Source organism: Hemiscyllium ocellatum, chromosome 26, assembly GCF_020745735.1.
Source record: "Hemiscyllium ocellatum isolate sHemOce1 chromosome 26, sHemOce1.pat.X.cur, whole genome shotgun sequence".
NCBI classification, from domain to species: domain Eukaryota; kingdom Metazoa; phylum Chordata; class Chondrichthyes; order Orectolobiformes; family Hemiscylliidae; genus Hemiscyllium; species Hemiscyllium ocellatum.
This window is the reverse complement of record NC_083426.1, coordinates 54,499,141-54,518,524: the sequence shown is the minus strand read 5'-3', so window position 1 is coordinate 54,518,524 and position 19,384 is coordinate 54,499,141. Positions and strand designations below refer to the sequence as shown.

Sequence of the window (19,384 nt, the reverse complement as noted above, 5' to 3'; positions counted from 1 at the left end):
ATTTTAGTAAATCTCCATTCAGCTTGAAGATCTCTTTCATTCCTGCAGTGCAACATAACAAACAGGGATTTTTCAAATTTAATGCAATTTTTTAGCTTAACTTTACTGCAGGTACTTCATGCCTTTATCAAATTGTGAAACTCAACAGTCACACATTTCTTTTTAAAACAGCTTTTCAACTTGCTCTGCTATTTCAAAGATTTGTGTACACACATAATCAGATCTCTTTCCTGGCATCTAGTTTAAAGTTATATTTCACTCATATGGCCTCCCTTCATTCTCTTACCAAAATGTATCACTGTTCTCTACATTCAAATTCTGCCATTTTATCAGCCTGCATCCAAAAGCAGATTATTTCTCTCCTTCATTTGCAACCTTACTTTATTTACAAATTTTGAAATTCTCCCTTATACATTCAAGATGATGTCATTAACGTACAGATATCCAAATCATAGTACAGATATTAATGTTTAAAAACACTAAGATATTTCCTTCCACACCAGAACAAACCATACACCCCATATTCCATTTTCCTCCCTTCACTAGTTTTGCACCCATGCTGTCACTTTCCCTTCAATTTCAGGGGCTTTAATTTAACTAAAAGTTTTAGTTTCCACACTGAGTAATCTAATCTAATCTAATACTTCATCAAATGCCTTTTGAATGTTAATTTCCAAATTCAGATGATATCAACTGTACTAGTCTCATTCATATGCCCGTTAAAACAATGAAGAACTCAATCAAGTTAGATAACAGCAAACCATCTGAAATCAATATTAAACTATACTGATTTGCCATTATTTGCTAATTTCTCCACATAGTCTGTTACAAAATTAATCCTGTTATTAACATTAGTCTGACTGGTCAGTAATTGTCCAGTTAATGCTTTACCCACGCTCTTTGAAAGGCTTGGCACAGACTAGATGAGCTGAATGGCCTCTTTCCACAATGCAGGGATTGTATAATTGCTTAATACAATTCTGGGATTCTAAATTGGTTGCTAGTTAACCTCAAGGGAGAGCAAGATTCCATGCTGAGTTTGTAGCCGGCCTAGGCCCCATCATCCAAGTCCGGGCTAAAAGGAAGCCTATACATTGCTTTGTAGAAAGAATGCTATTTGGCCCAGCTCACCAACGAAACTATTATTGGATTTACCTCTGAGAGTTTATAACTTCATGAATTGATTTTTAAAACTTCTAGATTTACCAGAATTTATAATCTCTCTGATTTCCTTTTTTTTTAAACTTCCTGAGTTGATGTGCAAGTGAATGTAGTAGTGAAACAACTCCCCCATGTCCTAAATATCTTGTTAGTAAATTCTATTTTAGATTTCCTCTTAAAGGTTTTTGCTGTATGTTTATTTCAAAAACTGGAATCTAACCCAGGTGGGTGAAAAGAGTGTAAAGAATAAATCAAATAACTGCTTCTGGCTTAAGAGAGAAGGAAACAATCTAAATTCACCAGAATCGCTTTTGTCCGTGACATCAGGCATTAACCCATTCTCATACCTTGACTGACTCCTCTTCCATCTTTTAAATTGCCTCTGTTCATAATTCAATTTTACTCCTTACTGTGTAATGAATATTTCACTGACATAAGCTTCTTTTGAAGTCATCTTCCAGAAAGAAATGTGTCACACTTGCACAAAGCTCTCTCTTTTTGAGGGTTGCAATACACAAATTAGTTCTAATCCTTTTTTTAGTTTTAATTTTTCTTTGGTTCTTTCTCCATATCCATTCAGATCATAAACACTGGAGTACTAAACAACATTAAAATTTGACAGCAATGCTCTTTGTCACAAGCTTTAACTCTGCCTCCTCAGATACTGCCATTCCTGAATATCTCCAGGACTTGCAGTTTTTATATCAGATTTCTAGCTTCTGAAGTACTTTTATTTCTAATCAGTGTCTTAATCATTGATCCTCAAAAGCTCTTCCATTGAAACGTCTTCTACTTGACACACCTTACTGCCCAGAGCTAGCTCTAGCAACTCCTCCTGTCTCACCAGGCAGCAAACATACTGATCAAAACAGTACCACAGTCACCATTTAATAGTTCATGAAGCTTTCTGCAATTTGCCTGCAAATTTGCTTTCAAATCTTGTTGACTCCTAAAACTCAGATTACACATCAAAAGTGTAATAGTTCCTCTGTTGTTCCTTAATCTGAAGCAAGTGAATTCACTTTTTGACCCATCAACTGTTGTTTTCCCATTGTTAGGTTTCTTGGATCAAGCTGCTAACTCACTCACTTTTTCCCCAAATGCAGATTCCTAAGTTCTCAATTCTCCCTTATTTCACACAATTCTTCAGCATTGGAGATGGATCTTCAGTCCATGATGTACAAAACAGCTTTCTGAATGGATAATTCACCTACTGCCTTTACTACACTTTCTCTCCATAACAATGCACACTTATCCTTTATATAAAAAAAACAGTAATTTCCTTCTGAATTCGCTTCCACCACACACTCGGGCAAGGCATTCTACACATTAACCATTTGCTGCACGAAAATATTTTCCCTCTTGCTACTTTTGCTTCTTTTAATACCTGTTTCAAATGTGTACCCTCTTGCACCCTAACCTGTACAGAGGGGAACAGTTCCTCCCTATTTTACCTTTCGCCAGATGTGCTATTTCATGTCTCTTGAGAGTCGTACCTGCAGATCAATAACAGTACTTATAACCATATTGGCCAATCAAGTCTGTTCCACCATTTGATCACAGCTGATATGTTTTGCAACCTTATTCTCCTGCCTTCTCCTTGTATCCCTTGATCTCCCTACTAATCAAGAACCTCTGTCTAAATGCACTCAATGACATAGTTGCTACAGACCTCTGCAGCAATGAGTGCTGCAAATTTGCCATCCTCTGGCTTCAGAAATTCCTCATTTCAGTTTTTTTATAGAGAAATTTTGTTGTTTACAAAGTTATAAAAGTACACAAATACAATTAAAAATAATAACTACAAATGAACTATTACTCTACAAATCAATAGCCACAAATCTATAAATAAATAACGCCACTCAGCGTAACCACACCGAAGCTCCCAACCTTTGGGAGCATTAATTCTCATGCCCATATTTATTCGGGATTCTTCTTCCAAGGGTGCAAGGCTCATTAAACCTAATCACCATGGCTAAACAAATGCCCTAATTAAAATGGCAGTCAAGTCTACGTCCATGTAATTCAAAAAAGGGCTGCCATGTCGTCTAAAAAAGGGCTGCTTTATGGTGCACCAGATTTGAGGAAATCCAAAGGGATGCGTTCCATAATTAACTTCATTCCAACAGGCCCAGGAAGGTTCGCAGACACCCAGCTCACCAAATTTTTTTCCTTGCATTGTAAGTGAGAATGTTAAATACTTCTTTCCCCAATGTGCGTCTAAGGAAGATAAATTCAGCAAGCCCAAGAGGGCAGAGACTGGTTTCCCCTTTACTTCGGTCCCCAAGAACCTCTCTGTTACCCCTGCCACAGTGCTCCAGTACCTCTAAAGCTAGTGGCATGACCACAAACAATCAGTGAGGGGATCTATGCTGATTTTGCACTTGGGGCAGATTGGAGTTGCTCCCTTTTTGAATATCGGCATACGGCATATGTTCTGTTACAGATCGAGATCTTTCTCATGTACTCCTAAACGCCCTCTCACGTCTGAGGAGCTCTCCGCTCCCAACACTTGCTCACAGTCATTCAATATCATTCGAGACACCACCCCACAATAGTTGGTAACCAGTACAAACCAAAAGCACTCTCCTCTCTGTGTCAGACCTATAGCTGTTACCAATACTGACATTACTAAATCTTACACCATTGGGGAGAACCACAGCCCACAGTCACTATACAGGACCTTCACCCATCTAACAAAGACCTCACCGAGGCCAAACTGTTCAAGAGTATAAAAAAAAATTTGGCCTTTCCACCCGGTCTAATGCCTTCTCTGTATCTAAAGAGACCAAACTCTGAACCGATCGTTAATGAATATGGTCCAAGTGCGTCAGCAATCTTCTAATATTATTGGAAGACCTACGGCCCTTTATAAAAACCAGTCTGGTCCTCCTTAACAATAGAAAGCAACATCTTCCCTAATCTTCGCATAAGTGTCTTGGATAAAATGTCAAAGTCCGACTTTAACAGCAAAATAGGCCTATATGAAGCACAGTTCTCTGGGGTCTTCCGTTTAAGAATGGAAGAGGTGTTAGCCTCTCAGGAATGGTGGGAGGCAGCCATGACTGTACAAATAGTTGTACACGTCCAACATTGGCCCTGACAGGATAGTTATAAATTTTTTGTAGAATTCACTTGGGAGACCATCAGGGCCAGGCGGCTTCCTCCTTTCAAACTGTCTTACCTCCTCCTTTCTCTCACTGTCACAGGGGCGTTAAGAACTGACAACTGTTCCAAGGTCACACCTGGAAGATCCAGGTTCTTAAAAAAAGACAACTCCATTGAACCCACCTATTCTCACAGCATGCCGACCGATATAGCTCAGAATAAAAACTGGAGAGGTCGCACTGATACTTTCAGAGTCACAAATAAGAATCCCAGTGCCTTCTCTAATCCTTGTACTGGATTGGAGGATGGTCTTTTTCTTGGCCAGATACGCCAAGTATTTGCCAGGCCTATCGCCTTGTTCAAACAGCCTTTGTTTCACGCAAGAGAATTCTCTTTGCTGTCTGAACGAGCATGGAATTCAAAGAACCTGGAGAGCTGTAACTCGCTGCAATTAGTCATTGATGGCCAATCAAAATATGCTGTCTCAGCTGCTTTCAACTATACCTGCAGCAGATGTTGCTGCTCTCCCTTGTCGCTTACGGTTGGCCGAAGAGACAACTAACCCCCCTCTCGTATATGTTAGCAGTCTCCCAGAATATAGACAGGTTACTAGCCTTATCCGAATTGATTGCCAAAAATCCAAAAATGCTTTAAATTCACTTGTGAAGTACTCAACAAACTTACTGTTCTTGAAAATGAAAGGATCCATTCATCAATGCTGTGAACCTGTTCCATTGCCTTTAATCTCAACCTTCAAATACAAGGCCGCAAGATCAGAAATGGCTATGTTTTCAATTTTACAGGACATCACCAAATCGAGGAAAACCAAGGGTGCTAGAAAAAGGTCAATGCTGGTGGGACCCTTGTGTCAATTAAAGAAAAAGGTGAAGTCCCTATCCGTACGGTGGAGACATCTCCAAACACCCACCAATTCCACACAAGTCAATCAATTGCTTGGATTGTGGAGAGGTATGTGTGAGACTATTGGGCATTCTATCCATTGTGGGGTCCATGAGGTGATTAAAATCTCTCCCTATGATAGATAACGTGTCACATTCTAAGGGAATCAACTTCAAAAGCACACCAGTCAGGAATCTGTGTGGAGTGTGTTGGGGGACAGTAAATATTTAGGATGTCATATTCTTCATGTATTAAAGCTTTAAGAATTACAAACCGCCCATATCCATCTTTAACTTGATCTAATAACGTAATGGGAGGCACTGCTGGACAAGTATGGTCACTTCCCTGCTCTTAGTGTTAAAAGGACAAAAAAAACACCCAACCAAACCTATCCTGCTGTAACTTTCAGTGTTCCTTATCAAGATGGGTTTCTTGCAACAGGGCAATATTAACCCTCTCCTTCCCGAGACTTGAAAGTACTCATTCTCTTGACCGGCGAGTGACTCCCCCTAATATTCCAGGTGCACCATTTGAGGAGACACTTAGCCTTGGATGCTGCCTGACCTGCTGTGCTTTAACCAGCAACACATTTTCAGCTCTGATCTCCAGCATCTGCAGACCTCACTTTTTACACCCCTCTATAACAACTGTTGAACCCCTGAAAGGAAGAACCCTACTCACAACTCGCCAAGTGTAAATAAATGGAGACTCATGGAGCCTAGAAAATACACACACTAAAACTACATCAACAGAACTTTCAAAAATTACCTCTACTAAAAACCAAACGAAACTAATTCCAATGTACAAAAAACACGATGACAGACTCGCCCCCTGCCTACAGGGGACACTTACACTACCCACATACACCTCTAAAACTCCTCCTAGCTTGAGCCGCACCCCAGGCTCTGGACAAGGATAAACAACAAAAATAGGTATTATGAACAAAGAAATTAAAGGTGGGCACTTGACCCATCCCCAACTCTACAGTGACCTTAATTATGATGAAACAAAAAAGCCAACAACACTTTCATAAAATAATTTAAAAAGTACACAAAGTAGAGAAAAAAAATGAAAACCATTATTGCCCATGCCCTTTGGACCATCCGATCTATTTCAAAGTGTCCAGAAAGTTCCTTGCTTTTCCTGAGGCGTAAAACACACGCATGGACCCTTCATGATTAAAATGGAGCACTGCCAGGTACTTGATGGAATACTGAATATTAAGATCCCTCAGTCTCTTCTTCACCTCATCAAGGACTTCCTCTGTAGCCGTGATCCGCAAGAGAAGTCCTGAGAACACATGATCTTTGATCCTTTATAAACCAGGGCCTGTGGACCCTTTCCCAACAATCTGGAGGCTCCCATTACCTTTTGTTTGTCCCTATCGGACCAGAATCACACGAAGACCGTGCTCTCAATCTGCACCTGGCCCACCAGAAAACACAGCAGCCATTCTTCGAGTAAGCTGGCTGGCTGCTCGCCTTCCTCCCCCTCCTACAGCCTGACCACTCAGATGTTTTCACTTCAACCTCTATTCTTAAGGTAAGCGACCTGCTCTACTCAGGCCTGTACACTTCTCCAGGGCCTGGATATATCCTGCCAAGGACTCGACTGCGGTCTCCGGCATCGTGGTCTGCTGCTCGACCTCCTCCTGAAATTCTGCAGTCCCTGCTCATGCTTCTGCAGCATGGCGGTGATTGGGTCCAGCCTGGTGCGGTTCTCTTCAATTGATGCCTTGATATTCTCCCAGAGTTTAGCGATGTCTGCAGCCAAGTCTTGCTGAGTAGGTGAATCCATCGACCAGGAGTAGGGATTTCAGGGGAGGCCACAACTGCAGCCCTGTCTGATGCCGCAGTGGAATGTCCTGCCTGTTGTGATTTATTCTGTCCTTTACCTCTAGTTACCTTCCCTTAGCGAAAAAGGTGCGCAGCAACTCTACTAATATTAAACTATCAATTATCTCCAAAATAGCTTAACTGGGGAGAGTAAAAGCACTACTTTGCTTTAGTTATGGTGCAGAGCTCAGCAAGGCAGACCTGTTAGATTGCCACCATCTTGTATTCCCCCTCATCTTGGTTCTAAAGAACCACACGTTCACGGGGAGGCTATGCCTTCGGGTCCTAATCTCTCCTCCTAGGGAAGTATCTTGTCCACGTCCACTCTTTCTAGGCCCCTCAGTTTCAATCATCCTTCATCATCCTCCACTAACCTTCTAAACTCTCATCAAGTACATACCCCAAAAAAGTGTTCAACTGTTCCTCAGGTGACAAGCCCTTCATCCCCTATTCTTGTGAAGCTCCCCTAGATCCTCCCCAGTGCCACCACATCCTCCCTTAGATACACGGCCCAAAACCACTCAACATTCCAAATGCAGTCTGGCCAGGGACTTATACAGCCTCAGCAATACATTGCAGTTCTTTTATTCTAGCCCTCTTGAAAGAATGCTAACACTACATTTGCATTTCTAACAATCAATTAAGCTTGTACATTAACTTTAACAGAATCCTGAACCAGGACTCCCAAATCACTTCTGCTCCAGATTTCCAAAGCCTTTCCCTACTTAGAGAATAGTCTATATCTCTATTCTTCCGACCAAAGTGCATAACCTCTCATTTTTCCAAATTGCATTCCATCTGACATTTCCTTGCCCACTCTCCTAGCAAGTCTCAGTCTTTCTGCAGCCTCCCCACTTTCTCAACACTACCTCTCCCTCCACCTAACATCTGCAGACTGAGCAGCAAATGCCCTCAGTTCCTTTGTCCCCATCATTAATGTGTAATGTGAATAGTTGTGGTCCCAAAATTAACCGCTGCAAAACTGTATGAGTCACCAGCTGCCAGCCTGAAAAAAAATCCTTTTCCCCTCACTTTCTGCCTTCTGCCAATCAGTCAACATGCCAGAACTTTGCACTCTCTCACTGCATTGGATCTTAATTAATTTAGCAGCCTAGCTTAGTGCAGGACCCTGTCAAAGGCCCGCTGCAAATTCAAACAGAACTCTTTCTTGTCTAATTTGCTCGTTATCTCCCCAAAGACTTCTGACAGATTTGTCAGACATGACGGCCCCTTGACAAAGCCATGCTGACTCGGCCCTATTTTGCCATGCACCACAATTTCATCCCTAATAAGACATTAAAATCATACCAAAGATAGAAGCCAGGTTAACTGGCCTGCAGTTTCCAATCTTCTGCCTCCCTCCTTTTGTAAATGGGCGTTACGTTAATCATTTTTCAGTCTTTTGGCACCCTCCCTGATTCCAATGATTCCTGAAAGATCATCACCAATGCCTCCACAATTTCTTCAGCTGTCTTTTTCAGAACCCTAGGATGAAGTCTGTCTAGTCTAAGTGATTTATCAACTTTCAGACCTTTCAGCTTCCCCAGTACCACCTTCTTAGTGACAGCCACTACACCACTCACCGACTCTCAAAGCTTTGATATGCTGGTGTCTTTCACTGTGGAAAATGATGCAAAGTACCTAGTCCTCCACCATTTCTTGGTTCCCTATTACTCCTTCTCCAGCTTAATTTTGCAGTAGCCCAATGTCTATTCTTGCCTTTTAGATATCTTACAAAAACCCCTTGCAATCTACTTTAATATTACTAAATTGCTTACTCTCATATTTCTCCACCCCCCCCCCCCACCCCCCAACCCACCACCACTTAGTATTTAGGTTACCCTTTTTTAAAAGTTTAGAAGCTACTCTTTAAAAGGCTGCTCAATACTCTGGCTTCCTACTCATCTTTACAGTGGTGGTTTGGGCCACAAAGATTCTAGGATGACATGGTGGCTCAGTGTTAAACACTGCTGCCTCTCACTGCCAGGTTCAATTCCAGCCTTGGGTATAGATTTTGCATGTTCTCCACATGGCTGCATGGGTTTCCGGAGATGGGGTGGGTGGGATGCTCTTCAGAAGGTCAGTGCAGGAATGGTGGTGTTGAATGATTTCTTTCCACACTCTAGGGGTTTTATGATGCACCACACTGTATGCTTTCTCTTTTGATTTTATGTTTACCCTGGCTTCCCCTGTCAGCCATGGTTACCTCATCCTCCACATAGTATGTTTCTTCTTCCTTGAGGTGAATTTCTGCCCCAAATTACCCTCAGGATATCCTGACATTGCTGCTTCACTGTACTCCCTACTAGGTTCCCCTTCCAATTAACTCTGGCTCTTGGTCATTGTAGTATATTTACTCAATTATATATAGTCAAAAATCACAACACCAGGTTACAGTCCAACAGGTTCACTCGGAAGCACAAGCTTACGGATCACTTCTCCTTCATCAGCTCCTTCCCAAACTGCAGGGTGAATCCTAGGAGGTACCTTTACCTGAAGCTCCCAATTCAAGATTGCCTCATTATAGATCACCAATACTAATTACCTGTCCCCAGTGAGCTCTTTCACAAACTGCTCCAAAAACAAAAAAATTTCATTTCATTCCAAAATTCCTTTTCTTGGGATTTGCCATCAACTAGATTTTTTCCAGTTCACCTACATGATGAAGTCCCCAAAATCATTGTAATTGCACTTTTCTTACTGCCTTTTTGATCTCAATTTATTTTCTGCCCAGTCTTGACTACAGTTGGGAAGCCTATAAATACCTCACATCATTCTCTTTTTCCCTTTTGCGGTTCCTCAATTCTATCCACACAGCTTTGACGTTTCCTGACTCTGCATAAATTTTTACTCTTGAATTAATTTCATTTCTTACTGAATAAAAACCGAAAATTTGAGGACCACTCGATCCGAAATTTTAATATTATTTTCTCTTCACAAATGCTGCCAGACCTGCACAGCTTTTCCAGCAATTTCTGCCTCTGATTCATTCCTTACTAATAAGACAACTCTGTTACCTCTGTCCAATATCCTAATAGTACGTTGCAAAATGTACATTTATGAGCTATCCTTTAAGATAATTCACAATGAAAAAAAAAACACTGGAATGGGGGTATAATTGGATTTCCTTATTATTAGATCCTGGGACCTCGGAAATTAACCTGATGGGGGTCAAGGTTCAAATCCAAAATGTAGACAAAAATTTGATGACCAGAAAAGATAACCGAGTGCTGAATGTCAGCCTGTATAATCGTATGCAGAGCCTATGATCAGACAGAACTCTTGATATTACAAACCATGCAAGTTTCCCAAGGTCTCAGTTGAGGAGAACATGAACAGCAAGGGCTGGAGAGGTTCAACTCCGAAGAAAGGGAACAGTTTAATGACTGAATAATAAAGAACAGAGACAGAAATGAAGTCATAGATAACTGGGAAGGGACTTCTGCGTGGTCTGGCAGAGGATTCCTTTTGGGGCCTAGGATACTGTAGTCTGAGCAAAAGAATGGAATGTCCACCTGGGATTGCAGGACTGAGCAATTGGGATCAACACTACACACAGAAAGAAGGGAATGCTTGCATTTTCATCAGACTTATTTTTGTTTATCTTAAAGTGAAATTGTTAATTTATATTGAAATACCATTTTGGTTTTGGGTTGGTCTGTTGCAGTAAAAGTTAACATGTGAAATCTCATCTCAATTAATTTGTCAGCATTGTTTGGGTATTCCATTCTATTCAGGCTTCCATTGGGATCATAACTCTATATAAATAGACATATGCACCAAGCCCATCTTAGGTTGGTTTGAAGTCACAATGGGTGATTGCTCACACATCTGACCTATTTAATTATTTTCTGCTCCAGTGGTACCCGGCTTTCCCAGATTTCCAAGCACCTCAGCCTTATGTTTCATACTGGTGCCGGTTACCCATCGCCAAAACTAACAGATTTCTATTATACTCATTCATCTGCCATTCTTACCCTCTCAGTCGTCTCTGGTGGGTGGAATTTCTCAGATTGACTACACCAGTGATTCTCCACGTATTGCTTGAGAATTACAGATGCCAGCTGTGGACAAAAAGTGCTTAGTTAAATGTTTTTGCTCATATACATTTCTTGGATAACATGTTGCGAAGCTGGGTAGAATAACAGAGTTGAAAAGAATGTATGGTCCCCTTCAAGACAGAAAACACTTGTCAAAGGTTAAGGATCAAATGCTACCAGTATACACAGCAACTGGGAGACGGGACGCCTACTTGCAGGTCATTTCAGAGAACATCTCTGGAACACCTGCACCAATGTAACTAATCACTTCAACTCTCCCTCGGATGCTGCCTGACCTGGTGTGATTTTCCAGCATCACACACTAGACGGGAGACAGGCTATTGCAAACTAGACACGCGTAATAACTGACTGTTAAATAGATACGTGAGTTTTGGTTGCTATTTTGACAACAATTCAAATCTGACCAATTGATAGAGCCCTTCAAAGTCAATCCAATTTAAAATGATAATATTGACAGTCTGAAACCAATACAACTATAAGACTTTCAGGTGTAATCAGGGTATAAAAATTAGTGTTTTTGAAAATCAGGTGGAGAGAAAGCCAGTGAAAGACATCTAATAGCCCTGAACAGCTCTGAAAGAAATCTCAGAAAACACCCCTTAGTAAAGATACCAAGGAATTTTAAACAAAGACACTCTCAGGCAAAAAAAAATCATAGAAGATGGCCAGGGAGAAGAAAGCAGAATCAGAAAGATGGAAGAAATCAGCAGATGCAGAAGATCAGAAGACGACAACATTAGACACTGTATGGACTTTAGTTACAGATTAAGTTACAGTCTAGTAATTGTTTAATATTCAGTAACACTGCTCCAATTATAATTATAACGCATTTTAATAGCATTGGTGTCAGATCGTGATTAGTTTAGAAAAAGAGGGTTTGGGTTTGCTGATAGTGTTTGTTTAGATCACTGTTAAGAGTTCGGAAAATAAATAGTTATTTTTTTCTTTAACTGAAAATAAGGGGTCTTCTTTCACTCACATTATCACCAGATTACGAGGAGAGTTCCTCTGGGCGTTTTAATTCACACATGGGTTCCATCACCGCATCGTAACAAATCAGCCAAACGGCTATCTATATTTGGTAATCTGAATTCTAATCTGTTGGCTATTGTGTTAGTAACCCAAACTAGGCCCTATCTCTTATGATCATAAACTTTACTATCTAAAACACAATAGCATATAGCAGCAAATTCCAGGATCATGATAATTAAACCACAGTGTGTGCCTGGACACTAATCATGCGTCTTCATGTTTTTTTTCTTCCACATCTTGGAATACAATGACTGGCCAACACCTCATTGAGGGCAAATCAAATGTAAATTAAACTATTTAACATCTAACACAGTTTGATCTGAATTTCATTTATCACACAAAAATGCAATGTATGCCACACAGAACAAAAATAACATGGCAGCCTAAAAAATCTCAAACTAGTTAGGTCTAACTTAAGGGGAGTGAGAGAGGGAGAGATGCTTATGGTTTACTTTGCCTTTCGGCCCAACTCAGTAGGGTATTACTGAAATTTTCAGGCAGACCTGACAGAAAACACACTTCTGACTGAAGGACGGCCTGTTTTTAGTTGCTAAATTGAGTACACTTTCTTATATAGGAACGCCACAATGGCTCAGTGGTTAGCAGTGATGGCTCACAGCATCAGAGACAGGTTCAATTCCAGCCCTGGGTAACTGTCTGTGTGGAGAAAGTGAGGACTGCAGATGCTGGAGATCTGAGCTGAAAATGTGTTGCTGGAAAAGCGCAGCAGGTCAGGCAGCATCCAAGGAACAGGAAATTCGATGTTTCGGGCATAAGCCCTTCATCAGGAACTGTCTGTGTGGAGCTTGCATGTTCTCCTCATGTCTGTGTGGATTTCTTCCAGGTGCTCTGGTTTCCTCCCACAGTGCAAAATGTGCAAGTTAGGTGGATTAGCTAAAGGCAAATGCAGGGATATGTGGACAGGGTAGGGGGTTGGGTCTAGGATCAATGTTCTTCAGGAGGTTGGTGCACACTTCATGGGACAAATGATGTAGCTATGATATAGCTTGCGAGAGTTGGATCAAATCCTCACAAACCATTTCTTTGTAGGTTTCAATTTTACACAGCAACAAGGAAATCTTTATCTCTGGAGTAAGTAAGTTTTTGATCTTTGGAATGGAACTATTTTCTGTAGCCATGAATACTCGATAAAGAACTCTCCATTCCACAAAAGCAACTTTATTCATAAATCCACTATCACCTGGCTATAGTTTGTTTCCCATGTGTTTTACGTTGACTGGCACCCTGTCTACTACCTTCAACATTAACTAATTTCATTATCGACACAACATATCATCTACAAGACGCCCAGCAAAAATGCACCAAAGCTTCCTCCACAGCACTTTTCCACCTGCCACCTCGAAAGACAGGAGCAGCAAATGCCTGTCCTCTCCTATTTTGGAAGTATGCTGATGTTCCTTCATTGTCACTAGGTCAAAATCCTGGAACTCCCTCTCTAACAGCATTGTTAGTGCTGATAACACCACATGGTTATCAGTACTTTAGGAAAGCAGTTCATCACCACAAGCTCAAGGTCAATTAGATTTGGGTAATAAACTTGTCAACATCCTATGAAAGCGTGATTTAAAAAAAAAAATTAAAAAAGGGCTTGGTGCTGCAAAGACCTTGTTTTAAGCTTATCCATGGCTTCAGAGTACACCCTATATGTTCTATAATTCAAATCTCACCTATGGAGGGAGTCTCAGTAAGTGTAAGATTTTTTGAAGGTCCACTTTGGGAGTGTTGATATACATAGGTTTCATTCATTGTAATATTGGCCAAGAACTTTAAATTTAAAGCTCTAATTGCCTTAACCTCCTCCAGACCAATGTTACCATGACATTCTGCACCTACCTGTCGAATAGCTAGAACACCTTGTGGATCCACTGTCAACTCAGCCAAGTGAACACCGAACTCTGAAATAGATTATATCAACACAATCCATTGAGAAATATAAAAGACTTAAGGAGAAAAAAATGTTATTCAATCCATGGCTAATCAGCAATTAACAATAATAGGAAGCTTATACCTTTGTCAAGGTTAGTAATTCTAACTTCTAAAGGTGGGCTACTGGACCTGAGATGTTAACTCTGCTTTCTCTCTACAGCTGCTGCCAGAGCTGCTGTGTCTCTCCAGCAATTTCAGTTTTTGTTTTAGTAATTCTAATCATCACTTAAATTCTAGACACCAGATGACAAAAAAAAATCAACTGGAATATGAAAGCAGACTAGTCAAAAGAGAATGGTGCAAGTAAAGGTTCTGAAGGAGGTGGCTCTAGAAATCATGGATGCATTGGTGATCATTTTCCAATGTTCTATAGATTCAGGATCAGTTCCTGCAGATTGGAGGGTGGCTAATGTTGCCCCACTTTTTAAGAAAGGAGGGAGAGAGAAAACAGAATTATAGACCAATTAGTCTGACCTCAGTGGTGGGAAAAATGCTGGAGTCAATTATAAAGGATGAAATTATGACACATCTGAATAGCAGTAACAGGATGGGTCAGAGTCAGCGTGGATTTACGAAGGAGAAATCATGCTTAACTAATGTTCTGGAATTATTTGAGGATGTAACTCTGAAGTTGGACAAGAGAGTTCCAATGGATGTAGTATACCTGGACTTTCAGAAACCCTTTGATAAAGTCCCACATCGGAGGTTAGTGAGCAAAATTAGGGCACATGGTATTAGGGGCAAAATGCTGACATGAATTGAAAATTGGTTGGCTCACAAGAAACAGTAGTGATAAACGGCTCCCTTTCGGAATAGCAGGCGGTGACCAGTGGTGTTCCGCAGGGATCAGTGCTGGGACCGCAGCTTTTTACAATGGACATTAATGAAACAGGTGAAGGTATTAAAACTAATGGTAGCAAATTTGCTGATGACACAAAGCCGGGTGGGAGGGTGAAATGTGAGGAGGATGTTAGGAGAATACAGGGTGACCTGGACAGGCTAGGTGAGTGGACGGATGCATGGCAGATGCAGTTCAATATGGATAAATGTACGGTTATCCACTTTGGTGTCAAGAACAGGAAGGCAGATTACTATCTAAATGGAGTCAAGTTAGGTAAAGGGGCAGTACAACAAGATCTAGGTGTTCTTGTACATCAGTCAATGAAAGCAAGCATACAGGTACAGCATGCTGGCCTTCATAACAAGAGGAATTGAGTACAGAAGCAAAGAGGTCCTTCTGCAGCTGTACAGGGCCCTAGTGAGACCACACCTGGAGTATTGTGCGCAGTTTTGGTCTCCAAATTTGAGGAAAGATATTCTGGCTATTGAGGGAGTGCAGCGTAGGTTCATGAGGTCAATTCCCGGAAAGGCAGTACTATCTTACGCTGAAAGATTGGAGCGACTGGGCATGTAACTCTCGAGTTTAGAAGGCCGAGAGAGGATCTGATTGAGACGTACAAGATTATTAAAGGATTGGACACACTGGAGGCAGGAAGCATGTTTCCGCTGATGGGCGAGTCCCGAACCAGAGGACAGTTTAAAAATAAGGGGTAGGCCACTTAGAACAGAGTTGAGGAGAAACTTTTTCACCCAGAGAATGGTGGGTGTATGGAATGCTCTGCCCCAGAAGGGTCTGGAGGCGAAATCTCTGGATACTTTCAAAAAAAAAAGAGTTGGATAGAGCTCTTAAGGATAGTGGAATCAAGGGTTATGGGAATAAGGCAGGAACAGGATACTGATTGAGGATGATCAGCCAAGATCATAATGAATGGTGGTGTTGGTTTGAAGAGCAGAATGGCCGACTCCTGCACCTATTGTCTATTGTAAATGTGGGTCCCTTGGAGCCTACGATAGGAGAAATTATAATGGAAAATAATGGTTTTTCAATTAAATTAAATACTTGTGTGCATGTCTTCACAAGCGAACCAACAAAACTAATACCAAAAATAGTTGGGAACCAGGTTTCTAACGCAAGTGACAAAGGCAAGTTTGAATTATGTAAAAGTGTACAAGTCAACAAATCTCCTGATTCTGAAAACCTATATGCTATTGTTACATAAAAATGGGTGCAGAGATAGCAACAATGATCTCCCAATATTACCAAGATCCCACAAGTTACAATAGATAGAAAGCTAGAAAATTTAATACTATTACTGAAGAAGGAAGGAAGAGGATAAAGGGAAACTACACACAAATTTGCTGCAATTTAGTCATCAGAATTGATTAATAAGGTAGTGTTAACCAGCACTTGAAAATCTGCCCCAAACCTCTTGCATCTATCCTATTCCCCTATCAGGACCATCTCCTTCACTGTCCTTGCATGGCCCATCTCCTTGCTGGTTCTCCCTCCATCCCCATTAAGGCACTTATCTTCTTACCCTCGACCTCTCATACACAGTACTAGTCTCCTTTCAGATGCTTCATGTCCCCAGACACCTTGCAGCCTCCCTCTTTTGCCTAAATTGCTTTTTCCAGCACCCACTCTCTGATCTCAGCACGACCCCCATACAGGTTCTGTACTCCTGACCCTTTGCCTTCAAAACTCCCAGATTGTCAGCACTTACTAACACTGCTCGCTGCTCCTCCAACCACAGGTTGTTTCTCTCCTGTTTTTGCTGATAGCTTCACTAGTGGACCCATGATTGGAGAAGCAGTTCCTCATCCTTCACTTCCAGTCAACTGACACGAGTAACTTTTCTTGGTGATCACCCCCTTGAGAGGAGTCTCCAGGGCGACTTCAGGATTTTCAAGAGATTTTCCCAACACACCCACTTACTTAGAGCATATACAGATAAATTTGTTGCATGACAATATTGACCTAATAACAAAGATCAAGTGCAACAGTCCAATATTCAGTCAAGTTGAGAAGGATAAGAGATGATTTAACTGAAACACAATAATTATGTTTGAAAGACAAGTGAACCTACAATTTACTCACCTGAGGACATTATCATATCCTTTGAGAATACGTGCTGTTTCTCAGTGTTTTATAAATAGTTCTAGTCGCTCTGCTGCAGGAAGGATATGTTTAAATTGAGGGTTCAGAAAAGATTCCCCAAGATGATCCGGGTTCAACTTCCACCTTGGGCAACTGTCTGTGCGAAGTTTGCACATTCTCCCCCGTGTCTGCATGGGTTTCCTCCAGGTGCTCCGATTTCCTCTCAGTCAAAACATGTGCAGGTTAGGTGAATTGGCCAGGCTAAATTGCCCGTAGTGTTAGGTGAAGGGGTAAATGTAGGGGAAATGGGTCGGGGTGGGTTGCTCTTCGGAGGGTCAGTGTAGACTTGTTGGCCGAAGGGCCCGTTTCCACACTGTAAGTAATCTAATCTAATAAAAATGTTGTCAGGAATAGACGGTTTGAGTTATAAAAATACCAGATAGGTTGGGACATTTTCACTGGAGCACAGGAGGTTCAGGTGTGACCTTATAGAGGTTTTGTAAAATCATTAGGGGCATAGTTTCTTCCTTAGAGCAGGGGAGTTTGAAAGTAGGGGATATATTTTTAAGGTGAAAGTATAATGTTTTAAAAAGGACATGAGTGGCAAGTTTTTTAAAAAAACACAAACATTCTTTGTGTGTGGAATGATCTGCCAGAGGAAGCAGTGAATGCAGGTACATTTACAACATTTAAAAAACATGAGTAAGTACACAAATAGGAAAGGTTTGGAGGGATATGGGCCAAATGTAGGCAAGAAGGACTAGTTTACTTTGGAAATATGGTCAATGTGGACTAGTTAGACCGAACAGAGGTAAAAACAATGACTGCAGATGCTGGAAACCAGATTCTGGATCAGTGGTGCTGGAAGAGCACAGCAGTTCAGGCAGCATCCAAAGTGCAGCGAACTAGTTAGACTGAACAGTCTATTTTATTGTTGTATGACTCTACTCCTAGCACCAAGAGATTAGAATTATTAAGGAAAAGCATTGTCTCAGTTAAAATGACAGCATGCACTGCAAAGATCCAAGGTATAATTCTATGATGTCTTGATACCTGCAGTCATCCCATGGAAGAAAAAAAAATCCAAGGCTATTTTGTTTAGGAAACTTAGCATATTATAAAACTAAGAGTATTGTCCTGGTACTATACTGAACAGCAATCAAACAGTTCATTCCTCATGACTAATTCGAATGAATGACAGTATCTCAGACTCTGTGTCACTTTAGAATTGATTGCAATGAAGATCTTGAACAACAGAACACAAACGGCGGCATAATAGCAAAAGTTTTCAGAAAATCAAATTTCCAGACTTTAAAAAAAAATTATGATCAATTGCCTAGGTCACTGGATATCTGGCTGGCATGGACAGATTGGACCAAAGGGTCTGTTTCCATGCTGTACACCTCTATGACAATTCTTCTACACAGTGATCTTTCTTTGTTTGAGATTGTCACCGTGTCACGTGAATGTTATTTGTCACTTCTCAGGCAAGTCTGGATGTTGCCCAGATCTTGCAACAAGGTGAGACAGATAGTTTCAGTATCCAGGTAACATTTCACCCAACACAATACCCTTCTTGCAGCCCCCTTCCCTAAATGCTCAACCCCTCCCCCTTGCCCAACACTTTCAACATCCAAATGTCTCCCCACACTTCCTTAATGTTCACCCTTACTCACTGCACCAATACCAAACCTCCTAGCTCCCACCCTTCAGCATCCCATCCCCTTCTGCCTTTGCCCTCACCACCGCCACCATTCACTCACCATCCACAACCTCTCAACACCTTCACTCACCCCCTGACCATCATCCCCTCACTCACCACACCACCCCGTGCCCCCCTCCACCTCCTCCCAAACTTCCACCCCTCCCACTCCACTCGCTCTCCCCATGTCCCCCACCCACCCCTCCCTCCTCACAACGCCATCCCTCCATTCGCCCGACCCCCCTCCCATTCACTCACCCTCTGTCACCTCCAGGACTTTAATCTGTTCCTCGCCAGCGGCCCGTACTTCCTGCACGGGGGACAGGATGGAGCTGAGCGCCTCGAAGAGCGCCTCTTTGAGTCCCTGTTGCACAGCCCCGGTGCCGGGGTTCCCAGGAGCCGCTCCGCCGCGGAGTGCCGCGCCCGCTCCCGCCGCTGCCGCCGCCATTTTCCCGCCGACCGGAAACTAGGATTACGCATGCGCAGAGGCGGCTCCGCGCTCCGGCTTGAAGCGTCTGCGCTCGCGAGGAATTAACCGTCACTTCCATTCAGCCTCGGCACAAAACTAATGGTGAAATAGAAAAACGTGCAGCAGCCGCCAAACAGCGTGCTTCAAAATCCGCAGATCAAAAGGAAAAGTTCAAATGAAAATAAATTATAGTAAGAAAGCTGATAACAAAGACCGAGCGTGAGGACAGGT

General features: G+C 41.8%; 1 protein-coding gene across 1 annotated transcript in view; it reads right to left on the bottom strand.

Moving 5' to 3' along the window:
• ipo9 (importin 9) overlaps positions 1–19,134 on the bottom strand; it is a 73,187-nt gene extending 54,053 nt beyond the window's left edge. Inside the window, exons 1-3 of the mRNA XM_060845646.1 lie at positions 18,943–19,134; positions 13,952–14,013; positions 10,982–11,068 (exon numbers count right to left, since the gene is read on the bottom strand). Of these exons, the coding sequence (XP_060701629.1) occupies positions 10,982–11,068; positions 13,952–14,013; positions 18,943–19,132 (339 nt within the window). The 5' untranslated portion in view covers positions 19,133–19,134. The remainder of the gene's footprint in view (positions 1–10,981; positions 11,069–13,951; positions 14,014–18,942) is intronic.
• Positions 19,135–19,384: the final 250 nt, after the last annotated feature.